Source organism: Myxocyprinus asiaticus, chromosome 47, assembly GCF_019703515.2.
Source record: "Myxocyprinus asiaticus isolate MX2 ecotype Aquarium Trade chromosome 47, UBuf_Myxa_2, whole genome shotgun sequence".
NCBI lineage: Eukaryota > Metazoa > Chordata > Actinopteri > Cypriniformes > Catostomidae > Myxocyprinus > Myxocyprinus asiaticus.
The window spans coordinates 5,732,034-5,756,880 of record NC_059390.1 but is presented as its reverse complement, the minus strand read 5'-3'; the positions used below and the strand labels follow the sequence as shown (position 1 = coordinate 5,756,880).

Below are 24,847 nucleotides of genomic sequence, written 5' to 3'. Positions count from 1 at the left end.
TTGGGAATCTTTCGATGAAGTGTCATGATTATTGTTTCCTTGTGTCAAGTGTGACTCTTTCTAGTTTGGCCCTTTTTTAGAGTAGATGTGGATGGAGCAGGAAGGAGACAAGGTATCTTTTTCTTAAGTAATGGAGGAAGCATGAGAGATTGTGTAAGAGAGATTATAAATTACTTCACAGCCTCACTTCAAGCTCAGACCAATCAGATAAGAGGACAGGTGACCAAAGAGAGAGTGTTGAAGACTGTGGACGATTAGACGAGGACAGTAAGCCCAAAAGAAAGAGGCAGACAGAGAGTTAATAGCAAGAATTTTAAGATGTATAGCAGTAAGATTTGGTTTAGATTTTTTGTTGTGCTGGGAAGCTTAGTGGGTCGTGACTCTATCCCAGTTTCAGACTCAATGGAAGCAGTAAAGGATGGGGACATCATGTTGGGAGGACTCTTTCCAATTCACCAGTGCAGCGTGATTGTCAATACTTCGAGCAGTCCTGTTCAACACGTATGCGAAAAGTGAGTCCATGCTTCAAAAAACATAATGCACACATTTGTGATGTCAAACAAATTCAAACTGACTTATTTTTTTGGTATAGTTTTATTAGCTCAGAACTGGCCTATATAGTAAAATATCAGCTTCCCTATTGCTATCTGAAAGAATGATAAAAGTATCCTAAATATTTAATAAAAGAACATGGATTTTATTAAAGGACTATTCCAGGCTCAGTTGAAGTTATGCTCAATGGACAGCATTTGTGCCTCAATATAATCTTGATTTTTACTTTTTTTGAAAAGGAGGGACGAGTTCGCGTTTTTGTGATAATCAACATTATGCCACAAATGCTGTCCATTGAGCTTAACTTCTCTTGAACCCTGAATTTTTCTTTAATGATGGTGATTTGAATTCTGCAAAAATCCACAGAGCTTTATGCATATTTCTACTCATCAATATTTATTGCAGGCCTATTTATTTGTTAAATCTAGACATGTTCCTGAGCAAGATATCTTAAATTAGGCTTCTTTTCAAAACTCTGGTGATAAAAAGTAGTTTAAAGTGTTTTTAGTATCTGTGAAAACTGGTGAATCCTAGTAAAGCACACTTAGCTTTTTGGTGGCCCCTTCCAGCAGAAATATGCATGATGACCCCACTCCTGTGCCCTCTGAAAGGTTTACTTTATCCAGAGTGATTCAAGTGCTAAAAATGATTGAAACAGTGGAATCCATTAACAACTCCTCCATGCTGAATAATCTCACGATTGGCTACAAGATCCTGGACACCTGTTCTGATGCGACTATTGCACTGCAGCACACTTCCTTCTTCATTGACAGACGTTCTGGCAGCAGGTCCTCCATGTTTCATGCTGTTATAGGGGAGTACCATTCAGAGATTTCCATGGCAGTGGGGAGGCTTCTCACCATAGAGTATATGCCGCAGGTACTCTATCTGTACTGTTTAATTCATCATTATATGTCATATTTTGAGTTTGTTTATAAAGAAAGAGTTTGACTGTTCTGATTATGTTCTTTCACGATCACAGATCAGTTATGGTTCAACAGCTGGGGTTTTGAAAGACAAAAACCGTTTCCCAACATTCAGGAGAACTGTGCCTGAAGACGACCACCAGGCTAAAGCAATTGCGCAAATTCTGCGCTACCACAACTGGACCTGGTTTGGCATTATAAGCACAGATGGAGATTATGGCCGTAATAGTGCAGACCTCCTTGAGAAATACGCCAAATACCAAAATATCTATGTGGCATACCGCACTGTACTTCCTGATATTCTCAACAACAAAATATTAGAGTCAAAACTCAATGAATCGATCCAAATAATTGAGAGCACCCCAAAAGTTCAAGTCATTGTGTCTTTTGCCAAACCTCAACACATGTCTTTATTGTTTGAGAAACTCACTCCAAATGCATCTGGCCGTTTCTGGATCGCTGGTGATAGTTGGGCCACATCATTTGAAGTGCTAAATAACCGAACCCTGAAGGAGGTTGGGGCCATCCTCGGGATCACCTTTTTGTCAGGAAACAGCTCTAACTTCAAAAGCTTCCTAAAAAATCTAGATCTAAATCCTGCTTCACATCCAAACAACACCATCCTGCAGCACTTCCTCAGACAAAATATAAACCAAAGCAAATCCCCAGAAGAAATAAGGGAAACCCTGCTGAAAAGTGTATGCCCTCATTCCATGTTTAGTGTGGGTTTGGCTGTGCAGGCCGTTGCCAGTGCTGTTAAAGGCATATGTTCTAACAAAACCTGCCTTGGTGGGTTAAATATCCAACCCTCAGAGGTAAGGAATTTTCCCAATAAGTTGGTGTCAAGTCAAACAAAAATAATTTGAAAATGTAAATATATTGTCATCTTTTCGATCAGCTAGATGAGGCCTTGAATAAAACCATGTTTACTATGGATAATGAGACATATAGATTCGGCGAATCCGGAGACATGGAGACTGGCTATGATGTCATACTTTGGGAAGAGACTAATCGAAATCCCAAAGAATTTATCAATAATGTGACACTAAAGTATGTGGCCCGCTATATCATTGAAAAAGAAGATGTCACGTTCCTGACTCAAAGTTATATAAGTCAGGTGGACTACATCACAGTAAGTGTCTGCTACTTTAATATTTGGTATTAACTTTGAAATTAATTTGTGAGGTAATAAATGATTAAATCTGATTCATTAAGACTTGATTATTACAGAAATAGTTTTTGCAAATGTTGTTGTAAATTTAAATTTATCTAAAAATGTATTTTGCAGAGCCATGTGACTTCACGGTGCTCTCCAAGTTGTCTCCCTGGGTTTAAACGGGTCTTTTTTGATGGCAAACCCACCTGTTGCTTTAAGTGTGAGCAGTGTCCACCAAACACCTTTTCAAATAAAACAGGTAAATCTTAATCCCAAGAATATATTCACCCTACTGAAATGTAAGATGCCAAAATCTAAACATAAGAACATGAAATCACATCAATTTTCAATACTTCAAACTTTGTTTTATTATTATTTATTTATTTTTGATCCCCTTTTCTCCCAATTTGGAATGCCCAATTCCCACTACTTAGTAGGTCCTCATGGTGGTGTGGTTGCTCACCTCAATCCGGGTGGCGGAGGACAAGTCTCAGTTGCCTCTGTTTCTGAGACTGTCAATCTGTGCATCTTATCACGTGGCTCATTGTGCACGACACCACGGAGACTCCGCATGTGGAGGCTCATGCTACTCTCCGCGATCCATGCGCAATTTACCACCTACCCCATTGAGAGCGAGAACCACTAATCGCGACCACGAGGAGGTTACCCCATGTGACTCTACCCTCCCTAGAAACTGGGCCAATTTGGTTGATTAAGATACCTGGCTGGAGTCACTCAGCACACCCTGGATTAGAACTCGTGACTCCAGGGGTGGTAGTCAGCATCAGTACTCGCTGAGCTACCCAGGCCCCCCTCAAAACGTTTTATATATATATATATATATATATATATATATATATATATATATATATATATATATATATATATATATATATATATATATATATATATATATATATAAGCTCTATATATTGTAAAACAATAGCTTGATTCTTAATTTTCCACCTTATATGTTTTACTGACAAATAATGTGATAAAAATATGTTTATTGGATGTCACTTATCATTCATCCCCAGATGCAGATGAATGTGAAGCATGTTCAGAGACACACTGGTCTCCTTTAAATGCCACCCTCTGCACTTTGCGAAAAAACGTATTCCTGTCCTGGAATGATCATTACTGTATCACTCTGCTAGTGTTTGCTTCTCTTGGTCTCCTGTTGACCCTGATTGTGATGCTTGTGTTCCTGGTGAACTGGACCACCCCGGTGGTCGTTGCTGCAGGGGGGCCCATCTCCATCCTTATCTTACTGTCCCTGCTCGGGACATTTACCAGCTCAGTGCTGTTTGGTGGGAGACCAACAGACATACAGTGCCAGACTGGACAGGTGCTTTTCGGCCTTAGCTTCACCCTTTGTGTGTCCTGCATCCTGGTCAAGTACTTCAAGATACTGCTGGCATTCAAGCCTAATTCTGCCGTGAAACGTGTTCTGAAGAAAATGTTCTTGCCCTACTGGATCATTGGCATTTGCGTGGTGTTCCAGGGAATTATCTGTGGCCTGTGGTTGTGGAAAAGTCCACCACTAGTCTTTGAGAATGGAGGGACGCGGTCTGAACTGCTCATACAGTGCGCTGAGGGGAGCTTCCTGTTCTTTGGACTCATGCTGTCCCTGATTGGCCTTCTGGCATTGGTGTGCTTTGGGTTCGCCTTTCTAGGAAGGAACCTGCCAGAATGCTACAATGAGGAGAAGTGCATCAGCTTCAGCATGCTCATCTACATCATCAGTTGGGTAGTCTTCGGACCCATCTACATGAGCAGCACTGCCTCTGTGATCAAGTACAAACCTGCCGTGCAGATGGTGGTGATGCTCATCTCTGCGTATGGGATTCTCTTCTGCCACTTCATGCCCAAAAGTTACATCATCTTGTTTAAGAGGAAGCACAACACCAAAGACGCTTTCAACAGAGGCATTCGGGAGTTCACCAAACGCTTGTTCAGAAGAAGTTTCAAAGTGAATCAGAATATGTCAGGACACGAGAGCACAGACAGCTCATTTACCATTGACTCGGGGATTGAAAACATATTAAATGGAACTCTTGCAAATCCCTTCTCAACAGGCACTACTTCCTCGTTTCACCTCTCCGTAGAAAATCTGCCCCAGGAGGTCCATGTGTCTGCAGATTCTGTATATGGATCCTCATTGACTTTTGACTCCTCAGCAAAGATGAATGTTGAAAATTTAAAAAACTACCAGACTTTAAGCGGTTCCCCAAAACCCATCACATGCATTAGGAACCGTCCAGAGTTGAAGAGAACCTCAAGTGTCCCATGAGATGTCCCATATTTTTGCCTTTAACTAAATATACTGTTTAATTAATGAAAACACATTATCAACAATTCTGTCTTTGTCACCGATACAGGAGTTGACGACTAGTCCAGTGTAGTTTCGGGCAGGTGGTATGGACTGCTTTCATTATCACCACTGTTCTAAATTCTCTTGTCATTGAAATCCTATTTAATCAAGATAGAATTATCAGATGAACAGTTATATTGCAGCAATGTAAACATTTTAATATGATTTTTGTTATTGACCTGCTTTCTTAGATTGTTTTTAATATTCTTGTTATCAATATTAAGGGAACGTACTGTAAATCTTATTTAAATGTGGCATGTCTCATCACTTGTGCTCTGTCCAAATTCAGGAAAAACAATAAAGCTTTCAATGAACAAATCAGTTTTGGTGTAAATCAATGACCAACACTAATATATAAAATAATAACTAATTAAATCTAAAATACATTAAAATAAATGAGATCACACACACACACACACACACACACACACACACACTGTATATATACAGTATATATTATAGTACAACAGCACATTTGGGATTAGATATCCAACAATCAAATAACACTGAAAGTTCAACAGTTAACATTTAAGCAAACAATAAATATACATTATATACAGTATACCACAAATGTGAAGAATGTTTGTGTTTATTTTGGGGTACAATGATTTTAGGGCTGCATTATGTAAGATAATTTTAATACCATAAAGATCACCAATATCTCAATCAAATACACCTTGTATTTAAAGGAATCTTCAGGGTTAAATACAAGTTACAGTAAGGCACTTACAATAGAATGGGGCCGGTTTATAAATGTTAAAATACACTGTTTCAAAAGTAAAACCACAAAACATAAACATTATACATGACTTTAGTGTGATAAAATCACTTACTAACCTTATCAGTGTAAAGTTTATCCAATATTACAACTTGATCGCCATGACAATGCACTGTAAGCGAAATCATACTAAAATCATGTAGAACTCAGACTTTATCACACTAAAATCACATCTTGTCATTACACATACTTTTGAAAAAGTGTGTATTTTAGAATGGACGGGCCCCATTCACTTCCATTGTAAGTGCCTTACTGTGCCTTTTTGCTTCTTAAAAAATAAATGAGGGATGAGTCAAAATAATTTTTTAATCAACATTATGTTACAAATTATGTCTACTGAGCTTAACTTGTATTGAAACCGGAAAATTCGTTTAATCAAAAAACAAGATGAAGGCCTACTTAACATTTAATTTGAGCTCTCTCTGCATTACGTGTGTGTAGTATGGCAAACTGTGCTGTTACATTTCGTAACATTTTCCTAATGTGACTTAATTAATACATGAACAAAAACCTTTTTTTAAGATTGATGCATTTCAACTTCATAACAAAATTCCATTTGATTGATTTGAGTTTTGTTTGTTTTTTACAGAATAAAATGTTATTAATTTTATCTTGTTAAAAATTACACAGTTCAATTTGATGGAATTTTGTTATGAAACTGAAATGCATCAATCTTAGAAATAGGCTAAAATATTATTTGTGTAAAATATATAGTGTGTAAAGCTGCTTTGAAATTATGTGTATTGTGTGACTTAACAAATCCAAATTTTCCTGTAGTCCTAGATTAAAACATCTCAATTATATATCTGCTTGCTTTCATGGAAAACAAGGTGACTATCTTGAATGAATTAAAATACCTTCAGGTTACAGGAAAGTAGCTTCCTTGAACACTTGCCCCATATGGGCATTCATTTTCTTGATTAACCTTCTCGAAGAAGGAAACCTGTGAACTGACCTTAAAACTCCATATGCTTTCTCTGGAAATCCTCCTGCCACATGACAACAGCTACAAGATTATATAATCCCTGTCTGTTTATTTTTTGTTTACTCTTCCTCCTGTGGGTTTGACTTGTGTGCATTCCTAAAAATCCTTAAACCGTAATAACGTTATGTAGATAAGGAAGAAATACCTTTATATTCATGATACTTTGATGAAAAGATAAGCCATCTCCGAAACCTGTAAACTTAGTTTGAAGACGTTTTTATTTTCAGTCTCAGCAGTAGTGAATGATGCCTTCAAGGAAATTGAATCTCACTGATTGAGCACTGCGGTCTGTACGTTCTGCATGGTTGTGCTTTCTTGTTCCGTCAGAAAATTAAATGATTATATATGACTTAATTATGCATGATTTGGCTTTTTCTAACAAATAAAAAATATTATTGCACCACAGTTATGTTATAGAAGAGATACTAAATTGAAACCACAACTGTCTTACTTGCCTAAATCAACATTTTGGATGTAAATCAAATGGTAACTTTACTAATTATGAATATGCTTTTTTAATGTTTTGTTGTGACTTTTGTTTAAAGCAATGCTTTACAAATGTCAGTCCAGTCGACAAGCCTTCATAAACTAACATGTTATGGAGCATTATTTTTGGCACTTGTTCAGTTTTACTTTTATATTTTGCTTTCACAAGGGCCAAAACAGTGAGGTAGTTCCTCAAAAGACACCATTATTCCACATGCTATCACAAATGTTTATGACAAGATGTGCAGACATGTGTATGGTCATGGCAGAGATTTACCTTATCAAAAGAGTAAAATCAATCACAAGCGCAGTAAATACATTTTCCATGCTCATCTCACCACATGTCCAGTTTCAGCTGGAGCAGTGGCACCATGATAAAATGCAATAAGACATAAAATGGAACTTAAAGGGACATCATTGTAATTTGACTATTGTTTAAATATACAAAAGTTAGTCTAGACTAACCTCCAGTCTCATTTCTAATTTCAAGGATAAAATCTGCAGCAAAGAAGGATATAAGATTCATGCCAAACAGCATGTCTCGTGTGTTTACAGTAGCCTAACCAAGCAAAACATCTAATTGAAGGTGTGTGTATGTTTATGTGTAAGTGTGTGAAGACTTTGACTGTTCATTTGCCACACATGCCAGTATCATGACTACGTTGATTAGAGGCAGTATTCCCCAGCTGTCAGGCTGACTGAAAACAATCAAAGCCTCCATTCCCCCAATCAACACTGTTCCCTCCCCGGGCGCCGCTGCCGCAATCAGCCACTGATTAGGGAACCTGTCGTCCTTCTCCAGCCTGCAGTGGGGGTTAATTTGTGCGTCAGATGGTGTCGCGGAGGGCCATGGAGAGGGGAATGAAAACGTGAGCTGGATGATATTGCACGGATATAGTCACCCTGTCAATCACCTGGGATTCACTGTAAAGGCTCAAAGACACTCTTCATCTCTCTCTCCACCCTCCCTCGCCATAATCTATTTATGCCAAATGTGAGGATGCACCAATTAAATCAGCCACTGTTTGGAAATTCTGACTGTGAATTTCCAACAACTGAATGCAATCTAATTGCATGGTTGGATAAATAATAAGCCAATACCTTGAACTGCACATAGTTAATTGTATTGCACCCCGTATAGGCCTAACTATATTTTGGCACTGACTTGCACTGTTTTCCCTGTTTATACATTTGTACTTTTGTTGCATTTTCTTTCTTTCTAACACTGAAGCCTTAACTTAAAGTGATTCTCTAATTTCAAAAGTACTTCATTGGCATGATTGTGCTTACATTCAATACTGCCAAAGCATCATCTACATCTGCTTTTTCCCAATACATTTTCAAAGCATCAATACAAATTTCTTTCTCTGGAGCTTATTCAAACAACCTTTCATTGCTAATGAATACAATGATTATAATCAGGACTGTAGCAAGGTATTCAGGGCCCCCTGACTCTATATTGCTCTGGGCCAGATTCCTATTAAAAAATACTGTTTAGAATTTGTTGTGGGGCCCGCCTGGACCTAGAATCACTACCACCTTTTACCCCACTATAGCTATAGCCCTGATTATAATGATAAATAAACAAGTCTTGGCTACACTGGAAATCAACAAAATTGTAAGGTACAACAGGGTTAAAGGCTCCTCCCAGGGTAAAAGGGACTTTTCTCTCAAAACACTAAATAGCAACAAAAACTACCACAGTATTTTCTATACACCTGTTTGTCACTGTGCACTGCAAATAATTTCCATGAAGTAATTGTGTGAAACGTTTAAAGGTTGATTTTGAGGTAATTTGATCTAACGTTTAATAATTTTTCAAATTTAGCAAATGTATGTTGCTCATGTGAATCCCTAAATATTATCACATTAAGAAGAAATTCTTATTTGTCATTTTCAGTTTTGTTTCAATAACTGTCCAATAAGTGAAAGGACAGTATTTGGGGTAAAAACCTCCCTTGTTGCAGAGGCTAAAGACCCCCATAAAAAGACTTACTCTTAAAGGAAAATTACAGGTTCAATACAAGTTAAGCTCAATCGACAGCATTTATAGCATTATGTTGATTACCACAAAACTGTATTTTGACTCGCCCCTTAAAAAAAAAAAAAAAAAGCAAAAATCTGCAGTATAGCACTTACAATGGAAATGAATTGGTATCAACATTAAAATACTCACTGCTTCAAAAGTACAGCCACAAGACATAAACAATATGTGTTAACATAAATTTAGTGTAATAGAATTGCTTTTTCTGTGTTAAGTTATATCCAATTTTACAACTTCATTGCCATGGCGATGAAACACAGTAAACAATAATAACCCTAAAATGACAGTAAAAGTCAATTTAAACAACTTTACAGCTCAAATAATACATGAGCTTTAACAAAGGAATCAATGTAATTGCTTTTAATAAAATTATAAGTTTCATATTTCTGCCTTTAAACCTTCCAGTTCACTTCCATAGTAAGTGCCTCACTGTAATTGCGATTTTGTCTTTGTTTTTTAATTTTTTAATTTACATTTTTTTTAAAAGGAGGGGCGAGTCGAAATGATTTATATCTGTATATGTCTACACTGTAAAAAATGTCTGTAATTTTAATGGTAAAAGACTGTAAAAATGCTACAGAAATAAAACGTTAATTGATGAATGAATATTAACTGTAAAATATACAGTAAAAAATTGTCATATATTTTAAAGACAATACAGTAGTTTTTACAATAAAAAAATTAAATTTTTTAGATGTAAAAAGTATGATTTTCCTGTATAATTAATGATAAAAATTTAAATTATGTTTAACAAAAGAGTACATGTACTTTCTACAGTAAATTATTGTTAAAATTACAGTAAAAAACAATAATCGGGTGTTCCCACAAAACCCATCATATTTCATTATATTTTATGGGAATAGTTATGTTTCTTATTATTTTTAATATCAGTTATGTACATTGGGGTGTTCTGTGTTTTATATGATGTAGTTTATTTAATGTTTATTGCATGATTTTAATTTCACATGTGTTGCACTGATGGTGTTTATTGTTTGTGTGAGTGACACTGAACACTGTCTCTACATGTTTATTGGTCATTGCTCCTGGAAGAGCCACTATAGGTGAACTTCATGTCATCATGTGCTCTTCTGTAATTTTTACGGTGATTAACAATACATTATAAAGTAAAAAGCAGATTTTTACTGTTTCAGAAGGTTAATATCAAGTTTATGACTTTTTTTTTATTGTAAATTTAACAGAATTTTGTTTTTTTGTTTTTTTGTTTTTTTTACAGTGCAATCGTGGTCATGTAAATTACAACAGATTTAAACTGTAAAATGTACAGGTTGTTCTGTAAAGTTGTTTACATTTTTACTGTATTTTTTTAATATAATTATTCTGGCAACCACAGCTGGCAGTTTTTTTTTTTGTTGTTTTTTTTTTGGTAAAAACAACAGGACTTTTTTTTTCTTTTTTTTTACAGTGTATATCTATCTACATATATATATATATATATATATATATATATATATATATATATATATATATATATATATATATATATATATATATATATATCTTGATACACTTTGTGACAAAAAAAATAAAAATAAATTAAAAAAAAGAGAGAGAACAAATTTTCCTTAATGGGTGCATTTAGCCTCATTTTTCCATTTTAATATTGCATAAGTGCTTCATATGAGAGTGCAAAGTTATTTAAATGTTTCAGAATAATGAACACTACAGGCCTTTTATGTCATACAGTTGTATACACCGGGACATAAAAATAATATGAGGACAGTATTAGGCTATTTTAGCATAAACATCATAAAAATTCCTGAAAATGTTATTTTCACATTCCAAAGGTTATAGTAACTTCCCAGTGGATAGACTGACTAACTGTAAACATCTCACCTGAAGTACTACAACCTTTGAATATGAAATGAACGAATTATACACGGATTATTTTCATCTTTATGTTTTATTTACATTGCATTCGAAGTGATAAAGGTCTACTCACATGTAGTGTGTGTAATGGGATTCTGGGCGGAGATCAGAGTCTGCGCATGTGCGGATGTGAAACTTTGCAAAGTTTACTTTCCTCACCAGAGTCCGTCTCAGCTGATTGTTCGACCGGTTTTTAGAGAATCCAGAAACGGAATAAAGTCCACCGAGGTATGCTTTTGTTTCGTAACATTTTCATAATTGATCAGAAGTCCAGAGCGCCAGCGGGTCTTTCGGTTCATGCTGAAAGATAACTTTGTCGGGTCGTTAGAAGAGTCGGATGCATTATTGCGTCAGCTGTCACACGCTGGTCGATTAATGTAGCAGTTCAGTGGCAGCTTTGTTTTCATGTGTTAAGGATAAAGTCTTGTGTCCGACCAGCGAACAAAGAGACGTTACCGGCTTTTTAGACTGTTTAGGGCCCCGTTACGAGAAAGGAAGAATTTTCAATCATGCACAAATGTCGCCTTGACTGTGGCAAATCATAACAGAACAGCCAGTTAGACACGAGCCTAATGCGTACTGCGTAGGGTTATTGCAAAAAATATATTACATATAATGAAACAGATTTTATAAAGAGAAGTTTCCAAAAATAAATAAATAAATAAATAAAATAAAAATAAAAATAAAAATAAAAATAAAAATAAATAAATAATAATAATAATAATAATAATAATAATAATAAATAAATAAATAAATAAATAAATAAGAATAATAATAAAAAAGGTGAAGTAGAAAACAAGATGTTTCATGTGATGCAAAATGTTGCCTAAACTATGGCATAACAGGACAGGCAGATTGCTAGTGGTCCAGTGCTAAAGGGTTAGGACATCTGCATTATTATAAGAACATACTGAAAGTGAGAGAGAAACCTCTGTTGAAATCACTCATGTCTGCAAGATTTCACAGTTGCGTCTGACAAGTTGCAAACCAAGAATTTCTCACTTATGGGTGAGTTGAATTCCTTCGTGGACACAGTTTAGACTTACTCTAAAAAGTGTTTTTAAGACAGCTACCACAGCTTCTGTTCCTTTTAGCTCTAAAATACTCTTGAGTTAGTAAAACTCTTATGTGCAATCATTGGACATCACAGGGAAGTATGTCGATAAGATATGATTCTTATACTAGTCCTCAAATGAAATGCTCCATCATGAAGGCAGTAGAGGACCTGTAGGAGACACCTGTCCACAGCGAGTGGGGTGTGGGTTTATTGGTAAGGTCTAAGAGAGGGGAGATGATGACTTATTAGAGCTGACTACAGAATTGTGCAAATAGTGGTTATATTTTGATCCTTCACTATTGTAATGCTCAATGAAACAACAGTCTTATGAAGGCTTATCTGAGGACTTTACATTGTTAAAGCCTTTAGGATCAATATGCCACTAATCGTTTTATTCCATCATCAAGGACCTTTAATAATAATAAATATGAAACTTTAATGCACCTTAACTTTTAGATGCTATGATGGCATGGTCTCAAATCCCCAGTAAAATTAATGGTTGTTGATGTGCTATTATCATGTGATCTAGACCAGGGTTTTCAAACTGGGGTTTTGGGACCCCCAGGGGGCCGCAAGTGGGTGTTAGGGGGTACACAGAAAATGTAAGGTGCAGAAAAAGGACTGAATTTGCATTACTGCTGTTTCATTGTGCTTCCTAAAGGCTGTTTAAAAATCACTACATTTATTAATTGTGATTATTTTTTCCCATATTGACAGACTTTAATAGTAAGGAAAACACATTGTTGAATAAAATGTCAAATGTATTTATTTATGGTTTATACATAAAAAAATAGGTACATGGTCAACAGATAAAATTGTAATAATTTTTCTATTGGCTTTAGTACAATGAAAATAAATAAAAAGCCAATTATTTAATATTACCAGCAGCATGTTGTCTTTATAATATCACATTTATACGCAGAGTATACACAGTTAGAAATTACAGTATATAGCTGCCTTTAAACATTAAAAAAGTGGCCCCTTGCAAGGGGATCATTATATTTGGTGGTCTTTAGCATCGGAAAGTGTGAAAAACCCTGATCTTGACCATTATGTAATTTAGTTATGCCTGCCAAAAAACAAAAAAAAAAGACTGAATGCGTGTGACATTTTATGGAGTGCACAATTTTTTTAATGATCGCCTCCTTTCATTTACCTCCCAATTTGTCAACATCAGTTAGGCTAGTAGATTAAACGTGCTATAAGCGATTTTAGCATTCTGAAGCTTTCAGGTGACTGCTGTTTAATTAGCCACGCCCCCCATTCCAAACACCCGCCCTCCAAAGATAATTTTGAGACCAAAACCGAGCAAAAGAGCAGCATTGTTTGTTCCTGTGGCTGTCAAATTCAACAGTCGCACAATAGCGCCCTCGATTGACAGACATTATGAATCATAGCCAAATGAGAATGAGCAAAATGATTGACAGGTGAAAAGCGTCAATGTCAATCACATATTTGTTTGCTGTTTACAAAGTCTACAGCTGTCACAGAGACCGGTGAGAAATCTGAGGACCAGTGGCGGTGCCAGGATTTTTTCACAGGGGTGGCCGGGCAGGGGCCATCGATCAGTCTGGACTGGCATGGGGTTGGGGGTGTGTGCATTGTTTTTGCATACTTTTCCATGAAAACAAATCACTTACAGCACCTTTAACAGCCATCTGATGTTGTTTACTAGCATAAGACTGGCATATGTGTCTTCCGAAACACCCTAAAACTGAACTTCAGTAATTCAGTTTATTCAGAATAGTACACTGTTGGTTATCTCCTCTTTAAAAGTGAAACTGAGAAAGTGTGTTTCATGTGGTTGATTACCCACAGTCTACAGCCACCTCGTGACATGGCAACGTTTAGGCTACCTTGAAGCATTGTGAACTGCATTGTGAACTGTTTCTGTAGATTACCAGCCTGATTTCAGCTTAAATATTGATCAGACATAAAAGAAAGGAGCAGAAAAGCTTAACAGACAACTAAAGCCTATTGTTTCAATTTGTGTGGCCCAAAGAAAATCATATTTTATATGATCTCGAGGACCTGTAGTGTTGTTCGTCTTCCAGATGCCCTCCACGTGGTGGGGGCACCTCCCCCTGTTGGTGGATAATGGTACTGCATATGTGGACAACAGTAGCTGTTTCAGTGCTACACAGAACACTGTACTGGAGGGGGTGCAGTTTGGAGGAATACCCCTGGTTCTGTTGCTTGACTTTATATTCTTTTTGGTAAGTTCTGAATACATAAATTACAATATGTTATGTTACATGAAATATTGCTTGGTAAGAGAGTTTGTTGTGATTTGATTGGCTTATACATATTCAGTGTGATGTAATTTGAATGATTGTTGTATACCTGTCTGCAGATACTGCTATTGGCCTTCACTCTGATCCGAAGGAAACTGTGGGATTATGGGAGACTCGCTCTTATCGCAGAGTCTGAGGGGTATGTGACATCTGTCACTATGGAAACATACAATGGCTTATTATTACCATGAAAACATACAATATCATATTTTTTTAGTCTTCAATTTTACAAATAAAACAGAAACATTTGCAGCTTTTAAGTAGCCAAAAAGTATGTATTATTTTTTAATTACTTATTTAATTTAATATTTTATAATATTATTATTATTTATGTTAGTATTTATTTGTAAATATAAAGTAATATAATGTTTTTTTTTTTTAAATAATTAATTAGCCAGTACGCAGTACGTGATCCCTGACTATATTCATCACAGGCTGAGCGACGCTAATAAACGACGTTATAGTAGAATGACGTCATCCATGGCTGGTGAAGAACCAGAGTATGAGAGGGTGAGTTTAGGATTCATCAATATTATTATGACATTATCAGCATCATCATTATGATTTTCTTCATTTCTTGTAGGGTTGCTGTTCTTGGCTCATCTTCATCATAAATATGGAGTGAGTACACACACACACACACACACACACACACACTTACATGCACTCAGAAAGCCTTTGTTGTGTCCTAATGTTGGTTTATAATTTTTTAACTCAAGCTCAGTATGGGGAGTTCAGATGTGAAAGTTCTAATAAAGGAAGTTGAGATATGAAACTGATGTGTTTTTATATGTGTGTGTACATACAGTGAGACGATGGTCAAAGAGAGATGCGGAGTTGATGCAGTCCATTATCTGTCATTTCAAAAGCATCTGATCTCTCTGCAGTTGCTCATCTGTGTGCTATCAGTGTTGGTCATACTGCCAGTCAATCTGTCCGGCAACCTGCTGGGTACCTGTCACACATTCACTCCACTATACATAGTCCTCATTGTGTTAGACATGTAGACTATTTTACATTCAATCTGTGTTTAAGTATAAATGTGTTTCGGTCTCTGCTGAAAGGAAAATGAAAGACTGACTGATTACTGTGTTCCAGGCAACAACCCCTACAATTTTGGGAGAACCACTATAGCCAATCTTAAGCAGGGGTATGCATGTGTGTATGTGTACAGTATGTCTTTAAATATAACTGTGTATGCAAGAGTCTGTTTAAACTGTGATTTTGTATTATGTCTCTTCAGTGATAAATTGCTGTGGCTGCACACTGTGTTTGCTGTTCTCTATCTTATGCTGACGGTGGCGCTGCTGAGAAGGCACACTTCGAAAATGGAGGGAACAAAGAGAGAGGTGGTAAGCCATTTTGCAGTCTCACGCACTCACACATGTAAACTTGTGGGTTGATGTCAGTCTAACAGGTTTATGTTTCCATAGGCCAGAAACACCCTGTTTGTGAATTCTGTTCCAACCACAGCCAGTGACGAGAGTATAAAAACTCACTTTATGTAAGTGGGAACACATTTCCAAGACTTCATGCAATACATTTTTTTTTTTTAGCCATTCACTCCATCATTTCCCTCCTCTGACTAACTTTACATTTCCACGCTATTTGTTCCATTCGAAAAGCATAATGAAAGATGATCTCAGGCCACGTCCACAGTAATCCGTTTAAGGTTGAAATCTCCGTTTTCAGTTTATAACTTTTTTCAAAAGTATGTGGTTATGGAAAGCGTTTCTAAAGGTCTCCAGTTTCGGTGGAGAAAACAATGTTACAGTGTGGATGAGAGGTGTAAACGTAGCAAAAGCAATGCATTTTTCAATAAAATGTATTTGTGTGGACGTGGTCTCAGATTACAGCTTGTGGGTTAATCAATGGAATTTTAAAGGCAACTAGATAGGTAAAGTTTGTCAAGACAAACTTTGATATTGGCTTGATAAATCTTGGCCTGAAAGTTTTACATTTTTTTCAAAGTTTAAGGTTTAAAGGTTTTATAGACCTTTCAACAAACAGCCAGCTAGCTAGTTAGCTAGCAAGAAATACAAGAGACAGGGGCTGCATCCAGATCCTAAGGTAGCTGCCTTGTTGCCTCGCTGACCTATTAGTTAATGACTTAACAGACAGTGTTTACGTGTGAAGGTACCTCCGGAAACTGGTTTGGACAGGCTTCTGAGGAAACATTGCTTCGTATCGTTGCTAGCATACCAGCATTCATTCAGTCCAGCCAAACCACAAAGGTCTAATAATCTAAAACATAATCAAGAGAGTTTTGGCGATAACCAAGTGTATATTTAATAACCACTTTACTAATTTCTCGTTAGAAATGGAATCAAAAGTTGTAAAAAAGTGAACAAAAATTTGCATTTATGCACAAACCGTCTGTAAACGGCCACTTTGTCCGCCATTTTCTTTCTTCAGTTCAACCGCTGTGGAAACGCACGCACAGGATTGTGATTAAAGGCCTTGGGTGTGTTTGTTTACATTTGAATTTTTTTGAAAGTTTGAGTTTGAATGGTCTTCAGTGTAACACAGTGTCTACACCAGATGTGGATTGCATCAAAAGCATATCTTTCCCATTATTATCAGTGACGCTGACTACAGTAGAAGCAACCATTGCGTTGCGTTGCATTGCGCCAACAGTAAACGGATGCCCCATTTTATTGTTGATTCACTGTAGTGCTACTCCAGCCACTTTATTATCATGTCCATCTGAAATAAAATGATTTCTTACCAAATTTTATACATGTGAATCTTTCTGCCATGAATTTTATTTGTTACCTATTTAAATAACTTCTGACTGTTGCATTAAAGCCAGCTCATTATATTTTTTGGTCTCTAGTCTGTTAATTTCAAAACTTTTGTTTCTAATCATATGTCATACATGTGCATCTATGTGAACTTCTGTAGTTAATCCTGGATGGACTTCAAAGACTTTAGTCATTAATATTACAGTTCATTAAAACAAAACAAAAAACACTTTTTTTTTTTTTTAATACTGGACCTTAACACTTACTTAGTTTATACATTTAAAACCATGACTTGCACTGCACATAAATAAGTAATATTGGCATTATATTCATGATGTTAGCCAGAAGTGAACAGGCCCCCACAGTGAGCCTGGTTTCTCCCAAGGTTATTTTTCTCCATTAACCAACATCTTATGGGGTTTTGTGTTCATGCCACAGTCGCCTTCGACTTCCTCACAGGGGTTCTAAATACAATTGTTATATCATTATTACATTTTTATACACAATTTACAATTATATTTAATCAAACTACACAATGATCACTTTAAGACTTTATAGATATTACAGTTTCATTTTCTGTTGATGCATGATTTTCTGTAAAGTTGCTTTGAAACGATGTGTGATGTGAAAAGCGCTCTACAAATAAAAATGACTTGACATGTATACACAGTTTTTAGCGACAATAACATTAAAATAATAATTCTATAATAAGTAAAATTTGTACCAGTGGACGTCTGTTGAAAATAAAGAAAATAATGAAAATGTAATCGAAGTCTACTCAAGCTCACCGCTGATTGGTCAGTGTTGTCTGCGCGTCATTTAGAATGTTCACTTGCCGTCAACGGACGCATCTGGTGTAGACAGGGTATAAGTCTATGGATTTATTCTGAGTTTTGATTGTCCATTACCGAAAACCATTAGTCTGATCAGTTAGAAAAATTGTAGCAACCTGAGTCAGAACAGTCTGAAGGTCTGTACCAAGTTTGGTTAATTTTGGAAAAACCCTAAACCATGTCTGTTCACTACTAGTGGCAGCTAATGGAATTGCAATCTGATCTCAACATGGCAATATTGGCTCAGACAATGGCTTGATTTTGGTGTGGGAATACTTGTTTTCCGAGCAATGGTAGATGGGGGTTGTTTGGGAAACCTATTTAAGAACAATCATTATTTTCACAATCATTAATTCGGTTAGGTGCCGCTAGTGTTGACATTACACACTTAACCCTTAAGGCGTTTACATGTCTTCATTTGTTTAAATATTTGTTTGCAGAGAGGCGTACCCTACTTGTCATGTGACTAATGTTAACCTGTGTTATGATGTTGCCAAACTGATCAACCTGGCCAAAAATAGGTGAAGACTTTTCTCTGTTAATTTTTCCCCAATATTGCATTTTAAACAGTGGAGGAAATCTTGTATATCTGCTGCTGTTAGTTTTTTTTATGTTTTACATCATTTTATTGAAAACAGAAAGAGGGCCGAAATAAACCTGGAGCATTACCGTAAGATTCTTCAGCGGCATGGCCGGCGTGAGGTCATCAACACGCAACCGTGTAGCTACCTGTGCAGCTGCTGCCACTGTCAGAGCTGTGAAAAAGTAAGATGGATCACACCATTGGTGGCGGGAATTTGTGACTTTTTGTGTTTTTAATTTTCATAATGACGTTTTGGGCTGCAAGATAACGTGTGCATTTGTGTATAGGTTGATGCTATAGAATACTATAGCTCTCAGGAGGCTGCTATGGTTGAAGAGGTAAATAAACTTAGGGAAAGTGAAAAGCTGGCTCCTCTGGGCATGGCGTTTGTCACCCTACAGAACGAATACATGGCCTCTTAGTAAGTGCTTTACAGTCAGACATAACAACACAAGGACTGTTCCAAAACCTTGTGAGCTGCCTACTTAACATTTTTAGGCAGTTCCATACAGTAGGCAGCAGAAATGTAAGCATATTGTGTTCATTACTTAAAAACATTGATGGAAACAGTGAGGCAGCTCACTCGGTTTTGTAATTTGTCTTAAAGCGATAGTTCACCCAAAAATTCTCTCATCATTTAATCACCCTCATGCCATCCCAGATGTGTATTAATTTTGTTTCTTCAGCAGAACACAAACAAAGATTTTAAGAAATGTATCTCAGCTCTGTAGGTCCATACAATGCAAGTGAATGGTGACCAGACCTTTGTAGAGTTAAAAAAGGACTTACATTTTGTTCTGTTTCTCACCCACACCTATTAGATCGATTCTGAAGATATGAATTTAACCACGGGAGTCTTATGGATTACTTCTATGATTCCTTAATGTGATTTTTGGAGCTACAGAGGTCTGATCACCATTCAGTTGCATTGTATGGACCTACAGAGCTGAAATATTCTTCTAAAAATCTTTGTATTCTGCAGAAGAAAGAAAGTCATACACATCTGGGGAGGCATGAGGGTGATTAAATTATGAGAGAATTAAAATCTTTGGGTGAACTATTCCTTTAAGACAAACCTTTCAATTAGTCTGAACTCAGTTTGAGAGGTTCTAGAATTCAGTTGATTATATATCTGAGTGTCATGTTCTACCTCACAGTATTCTGAAAGATTTCAATGCTCTGGACTGTGGAGGTGGGGCTAGGGGTGTGGCCGGAGAAGAAATGAGAGTAGGAATTAAGTGTGGGTGTGGCCGGGAGCCTCAGCCGTCCTCTAAGAGTGCAGAGCTGAGGGTACGAAGATGGAAAGTGAGTTACGCCCCTAACCCACATAATATCTACTGGTAGGTTCCATTTTTTTAGGGGCGAAATCTGTAATATTACAACCTGCTTTTGTTTGGGAAAATGATTCCAGCTGATCTCCTTCAATATGTTCTGTTTTTCATACTACTGACCTCTCTTTTTCTCTCTCTTAGGGAGAATTTGTCAGTACGTGGTTGGCGTTGGTGGTTGCGTTGTCTACTGCTGAATATGGCCCTCTTCATCCTCCTTTTCTTCCTCACAACTCCCTCCATCATCATCAGCACCATGGACAAGTTTAACGTCACCAAACCCATTCACTATCTGAACGTATGTGACCGAACACACATTTTCATTCTGTCTACAAATCACATATAGTGCTGCATTTATACTGTATGTACAAATGGAGTACAGTGATTATAATACTGCATATTGTGTTTTTAGAGTGCTGTTTTCAGCCAGTTCTTCCCCACTCTTCTACTGTGGACCTTCTCTGCACTGTTGCCCACCATAGTGTATTACTCTACTCTGGGAGAAGCCCACTGGACCAGGTACACTCTCACTCACAAACACACACACTTACACTCACACACAAAAGCAAACACACTCAGTAATGCTTGTCTATGTGTGTGTAGGTCTAGTGAGAACATGAGCATGATGTACAAGCTGTACACCTTCCTGATCTTTATGGTGTTGATTTTGCCATCACTGGGTCTGACCAGGTAAGAACACACTGAAGCAGTAAGCTACAAGATGTTGTGCATTACTGTGATTTTACCACAGTTAAAGGGTGTTGATAGACTCATGTATTTTCACCTGCATGAACTACCGTTAAGATGCTGCGTGCCTTTCAATACGTACATATATTTTTTGCCATTTGACGAAAAAATAAGAAAATAAAATGACTAATTTCTTAGCTCAATTACGTAATGTTAGAATTATATAATTCACAGATAAGTAGGCTATTGTTTATTTCAGTGGGTTTATTATAAGCAGCCACTTCTGTAAACTCATGTGAAGTTTATTTCAATAGGCTTTTTAAAATAAGTAATTTATAATGTATAATTATTAAATCAAAATTAAATCAGTCAATTTAAAATTTGTTTTTAAAATAAGTAATTTTAAAAATAAATAGATAAGTTTAAAAGATACGTTAATTTGATCACCTATAGGCTAAATGAATGATGTTTTAAGAAAATGAATAAAAAGCAAGGGAAATAACATTTGTGAGCAGAATATTTTTATTGGCCGTCATTTCCAATCTAGCTGTAATTTTTCACAATTATGCAAAAAGTGTGAAATTATTTAATTTGTTTGTATTTAGGATATATAAAATGTTAGCTATGAAATTAGACAAAGGAGTCGGCCATAATTAATAAAAAAATAAACAATAAAAAAAAATGTAATTTCCACCACAGAATTCTTGAAATGGAATTTTCTTGAAAGTGCCAAAAGTTGAGGAAACACCCAAATACAGATTATTTCTCACTCACAACTCATGCCACAGGTAAAGGTGTTTCGCCACATCAAACAGGACACTTTTGCCTAAGCAAACTGCTCTGATGGTGATCTAATGTCCAGATCTGTTATCTTTTTCCCTCAGTCTGGATGTGTTTTTCCGCTGGGTGTTTGACTCGCAGTCTGAAGGGAAGCTAAGGTTTGAGTGAGTATTTCTTCCGCTGTCGTTTTTTTCCCAAACTATGTATTTGCGAAAATATCACAGTGTTCTTTTAAAATGCTTTAAACATTTATTGTCATGCACATTAAATAGAAGCAACCTAATTATAGTCTCTGTCTCTCAGGTGTGTGTTTTTACCTGATCAGGGGGCGTTCTTTGTAAATTACGTGATCGCAGCAGCACTGGTGGGCTCTGGCATGGAGCTGCTGCGGTTGCCAGGGTTACTGCTTTACATTGTGCGACTGGCACTTGCACACTCGGCTGCTGAGAGAAAATATGTTAAACAGGTCAGTCTGTGGCTTTAGATCTTTCTAGATGGATATGGAATTTTTACTTCAGAACCCTAAAGGAATTTTCTGGGTTCAATACAAGTTAAATTCCATTGACAGCATTTGTGGCATGATGTTGGTTACCACAAAAAATATTTTCGACTCGTCCCTTGTTTATAAAAAAAAAAAAAGAAAAACAGAAAAAGTGGTGTGATGTTTATTGAGCAATTTTAGTGTGATGAAATTATTAGTGTAAAGTTATATCCAATAGTACAACTTTGTTGCCATGACGATACAAAGGCACAATTTTATCATACTAAAAACCTGTACAGTAGAACAGAGTTGTTATCAAACTAAAATCAATGTTAACGTGGCTAAGGTTAGCTATACATTGGAACAGTGTGTATTTTAATGTTTATGGACTGGTCCCATTCACTTCCATTGTAAGTGCTTTACTGTAAGCACAAGTTGGAAATATATTCTACGGTAATTAAAATTATGCCACAAATTTTGTCAATTGAGCTTAATTTGTATTGACCCCAGAACATTCCATTAAACTGATTAATTTCAGTTCTGTTTTAAATCTCACCTCATCTCTTTTCTTCCTCTGTAGAGTCAGGCATATGAGTTTCAGTATGGAGCAATGTATGGATGGACTCTGTGTGTGTTCACAGTCATCATGGCATACAGCATCACCTGTCCAGTCATCGTCCCCTTCGGTATGATTATTTTACTCAAAGCATCTTATTCTGTATTTAACAGTATGCAAACATTCAGACTCCTCTGAAGTCAATGTGTGTATTTGTAGGTGTGCTGTACCTGTTTCTCAAACACCTGGTGGACAAACACAACTTGTACTTTGCTTACCTGCCTGCCCGCCTTGATCGGCAAGTTCACCTGGGAGCTGTCAATCAAGCACTGGCTGCACCAATCATATGCCTGTTCTGGCTCTACTTCTTCTCTGTTCTCAGGACAGGTACCGCCCACTAATCACTGATTGGCTGAATACATCTGCTTCTCAGTCTGTGAGGCAATTTATTGGTGTTTTAAATTAATGTGTATACAGATGTATCAAACTAAACTTTTTTATCTGTTCTGTTTGTTCTTTGTGTCTGCGTCTGTGCAGGATTCATGGCGGCCACATCTCTGTTCACATTAGTGGTTTTGTGTATAACCATCTTTATCGGTATAAGTTACACCTGCTTCGGACACTTCAAATACCTCAGCCCACACAACTACATTGTAAGATGATGTTTGTTCCTTAACGAGAAGTGTAATGTAAACGTTGTACATTTTTAATTTTATATGTTAGAGTTTACAAGGCCTCTATTTTTATATATACGTGTATGTCTGTGATGTCTATTTAGGTTAAAGAGGAAGATGAAGATGCTACAGATGGTGCATCAGAAAGCTCATCTGCCTCGGTAATTTGTTATCGAAACTGGGCAAGGTGTTATTTCTATAACACATACCATCACACGTCTATTCTATATGATGTTTTCTGTCTCTCTGTCCGTCTTATTCTCCGTAGGTGTATCTTCCCAAAGTGCTGAACCCAGACTCATCGTCTGAATCTGCTGATAGATGCAGCCACCGTCAATCATACGGCACGACGGACACAAGCCCAGCCTTTCTTGGCACAGAGGAAGACTGTCCAGAAACAGATATCTAACAACAACAGTCAACACATCCACCAATTAGAAGGCATCTGATACCATCTCTGAAGGAAATAATTCTTGCCAAACATGGGAGCAAAACAGACAACCTGGAAGGTTATGTGACAATGAGGACACTCCAAATACTCCAAAAAGGGGTTATCGGTGGGGGGGGTTGCTGAATTGTTAAATTGCTGTGTAACTTATGGAAAGGAGCTTCTCGGGAACTAATGTTTCTTGCCAAAGACTAAACTGTTTATTATGGAGCCCCTAAGAGGACGGGGTGGGATTTTTTTTTTCTTTCTGAAAAAGTTTTGCATGCTCTTGCAATAGTTTGCGTTCCCTCACTATAAATTTACCATGGTTCTACAACAGTAACTGTATTTTAACCATGATATTTGTTGTGAAACCATAGTAATAATACAGGAAAATGAAAACTATGGTAATAAAAATCATAATTTTGTGGTAAAACCATAGTAGCCACAAGATTAACCATGGTTAATCTATAGTAAAACCATAGTTATTATATGGATACAATATTATGTATTATACTATATGGGTTCTGTAAAAAAAAACAAAAAAAAAAACATGGTTACCCTTTATAGTTACTACAATAGTACTATAGTAAAACCATAATTTATGCCCAAAAAAACCCCCCAAAAAAACATGGTTCGCCTACTACAGTCGAGGTTAGTAGTACAATATTACTATAGTAAAACCTTGATTTACACCAAAAACTAAACCATTACTATGGTTTCTGCCAAAAACATGGTTATTACATGGTAACTACAATATTACTATAGTAAAACCATGGTAAATGTATTGTGACTCAAAATAAATTTACCATGGTTTTAGTATAGTAATATTGTCATTTGTGAAGGAATGCAAATTATTGTGAGGGCACGCAAAACTTTTATCAGTAAAAATCTTGCCCTGTCCTCTAAAGGGTTCTGTAGTTTGTAACCTTGCTATTCAAATTGCCAAACATTTCTGCATTACAAAAGCAGCCTCACCAATGAGCATGTGCCAAGGAGTACAAATTCAGCTTTAGTATATGAAAGCACACATTTGAGATGACTCAGTGGTACTTTTTCTGAAACAACGGATCACACACTTTATAACTGTAATTTTGCTGAGGATTGAGTATTTGCTAAGGTTTCTATGTATTTAACTGAAATTTTATACAAATATGTTAATATATTGATTTTGACAGATGTTTTTAAGCTCATTGCTCAGTGGCCTTTCATTCA

General features: G+C 36.5%; 2 protein-coding genes across 5 annotated transcripts; both read left to right on the top strand.

The window, feature by feature from the left end:
* The first annotated feature begins 244 nt into the window (after positions 1–244).
* LOC127436738 (G-protein coupled receptor family C group 6 member A-like) lies at positions 245–5,317 on the top strand. The gene is made up of 6 exons (XM_051691060.1): positions 245–512; positions 1,164–1,431; positions 1,535–2,293; positions 2,377–2,610; positions 2,767–2,893; positions 3,672–5,317. The coding sequence occupies exons 1-6, from the start codon at positions 319–321 to the stop codon at positions 4,925–4,927; spliced, it is 2,838 nt and encodes a 945-aa protein (XP_051547020.1). The 5' UTR covers positions 245–318; the 3' UTR covers positions 4,928–5,317.
* A 5,978-nt stretch (positions 5,318–11,295) lies between these two features.
* Positions 11,296–24,249, top strand: tmem63a (transmembrane protein 63A). Of its 4 annotated transcripts, none has more exons than XM_051691019.1 (23): positions 11,296–11,416; positions 14,300–14,461; positions 14,599–14,678; positions 14,974–15,049; positions 15,123–15,160; positions 15,348–15,490; positions 15,638–15,689; positions 15,783–15,891; positions 15,973–16,043; positions 18,557–18,637; positions 18,755–18,881; positions 18,987–19,120; positions 19,857–20,039; positions 20,172–20,325; positions 20,440–20,546; positions 20,631–20,717; positions 21,599–21,658; positions 21,798–21,960; positions 22,556–22,661; positions 22,751–22,918; positions 23,069–23,184; positions 23,310–23,366; positions 23,474–24,249. In XM_051691019.1, exons 2-23 carry the CDS (start codon positions 14,300–14,302, stop codon positions 23,612–23,614), a joined length of 2,415 nt encoding a protein of 804 aa, XP_051546979.1. In that variant the 5' UTR covers positions 11,296–11,416; the 3' UTR covers positions 23,615–24,249. The 4 variants fall into 4 exon arrangements, with proteins under 4 accessions (XP_051546979.1, XP_051546980.1, XP_051546978.1 ...); XM_051691020.1 differs by having other exon boundaries at positions 11,308–11,416; positions 14,248–14,461; positions 15,783–15,888; XM_051691018.1 differs by having other exon boundaries at positions 11,308–11,416; positions 14,248–14,461.
* The last annotated feature ends 598 nt before the right edge of the window (positions 24,250–24,847 follow it).

Bases quoted from the DNA above. Each gene is read 5' to 3' on its own strand.
- LOC127436738 (XM_051691060.1), top strand. From the start codon at position 319: ATGTATAGCAGTAAGATTTGGTTTAGATTTTTTGTTGTGCTGGGAAGC. The intron at 1,432-1,534 runs GTACTCTATCTG...TCACGATCACAG, and splicing joins CCATAGAGTATATGCCGCAG to ATCAGTTATGGTTCAACAGC. The intron at 2,294-2,376 runs GTAAGGAATTTT...CTTTTCGATCAG, and splicing joins TAAATATCCAACCCTCAGAG to CTAGATGAGGCCTTGAATAA.
- tmem63a (XM_051691019.1), top strand. From the start codon at position 14,300: ATGCCCTCCACGTGGTGGGGGCACCTCCCCCTGTTGGTGGATAATGGT. The intron at 20,040-20,171 runs GTAGGTTCCATT...TCTCTCTCTTAG, and splicing joins AACCCACATAATATCTACTG to GGAGAATTTGTCAGTACGTG. The intron at 20,547-20,630 runs GTACACTCTCAC...ATGTGTGTGTAG, and splicing joins GGAGAAGCCCACTGGACCAG to GTCTAGTGAGAACATGAGCA.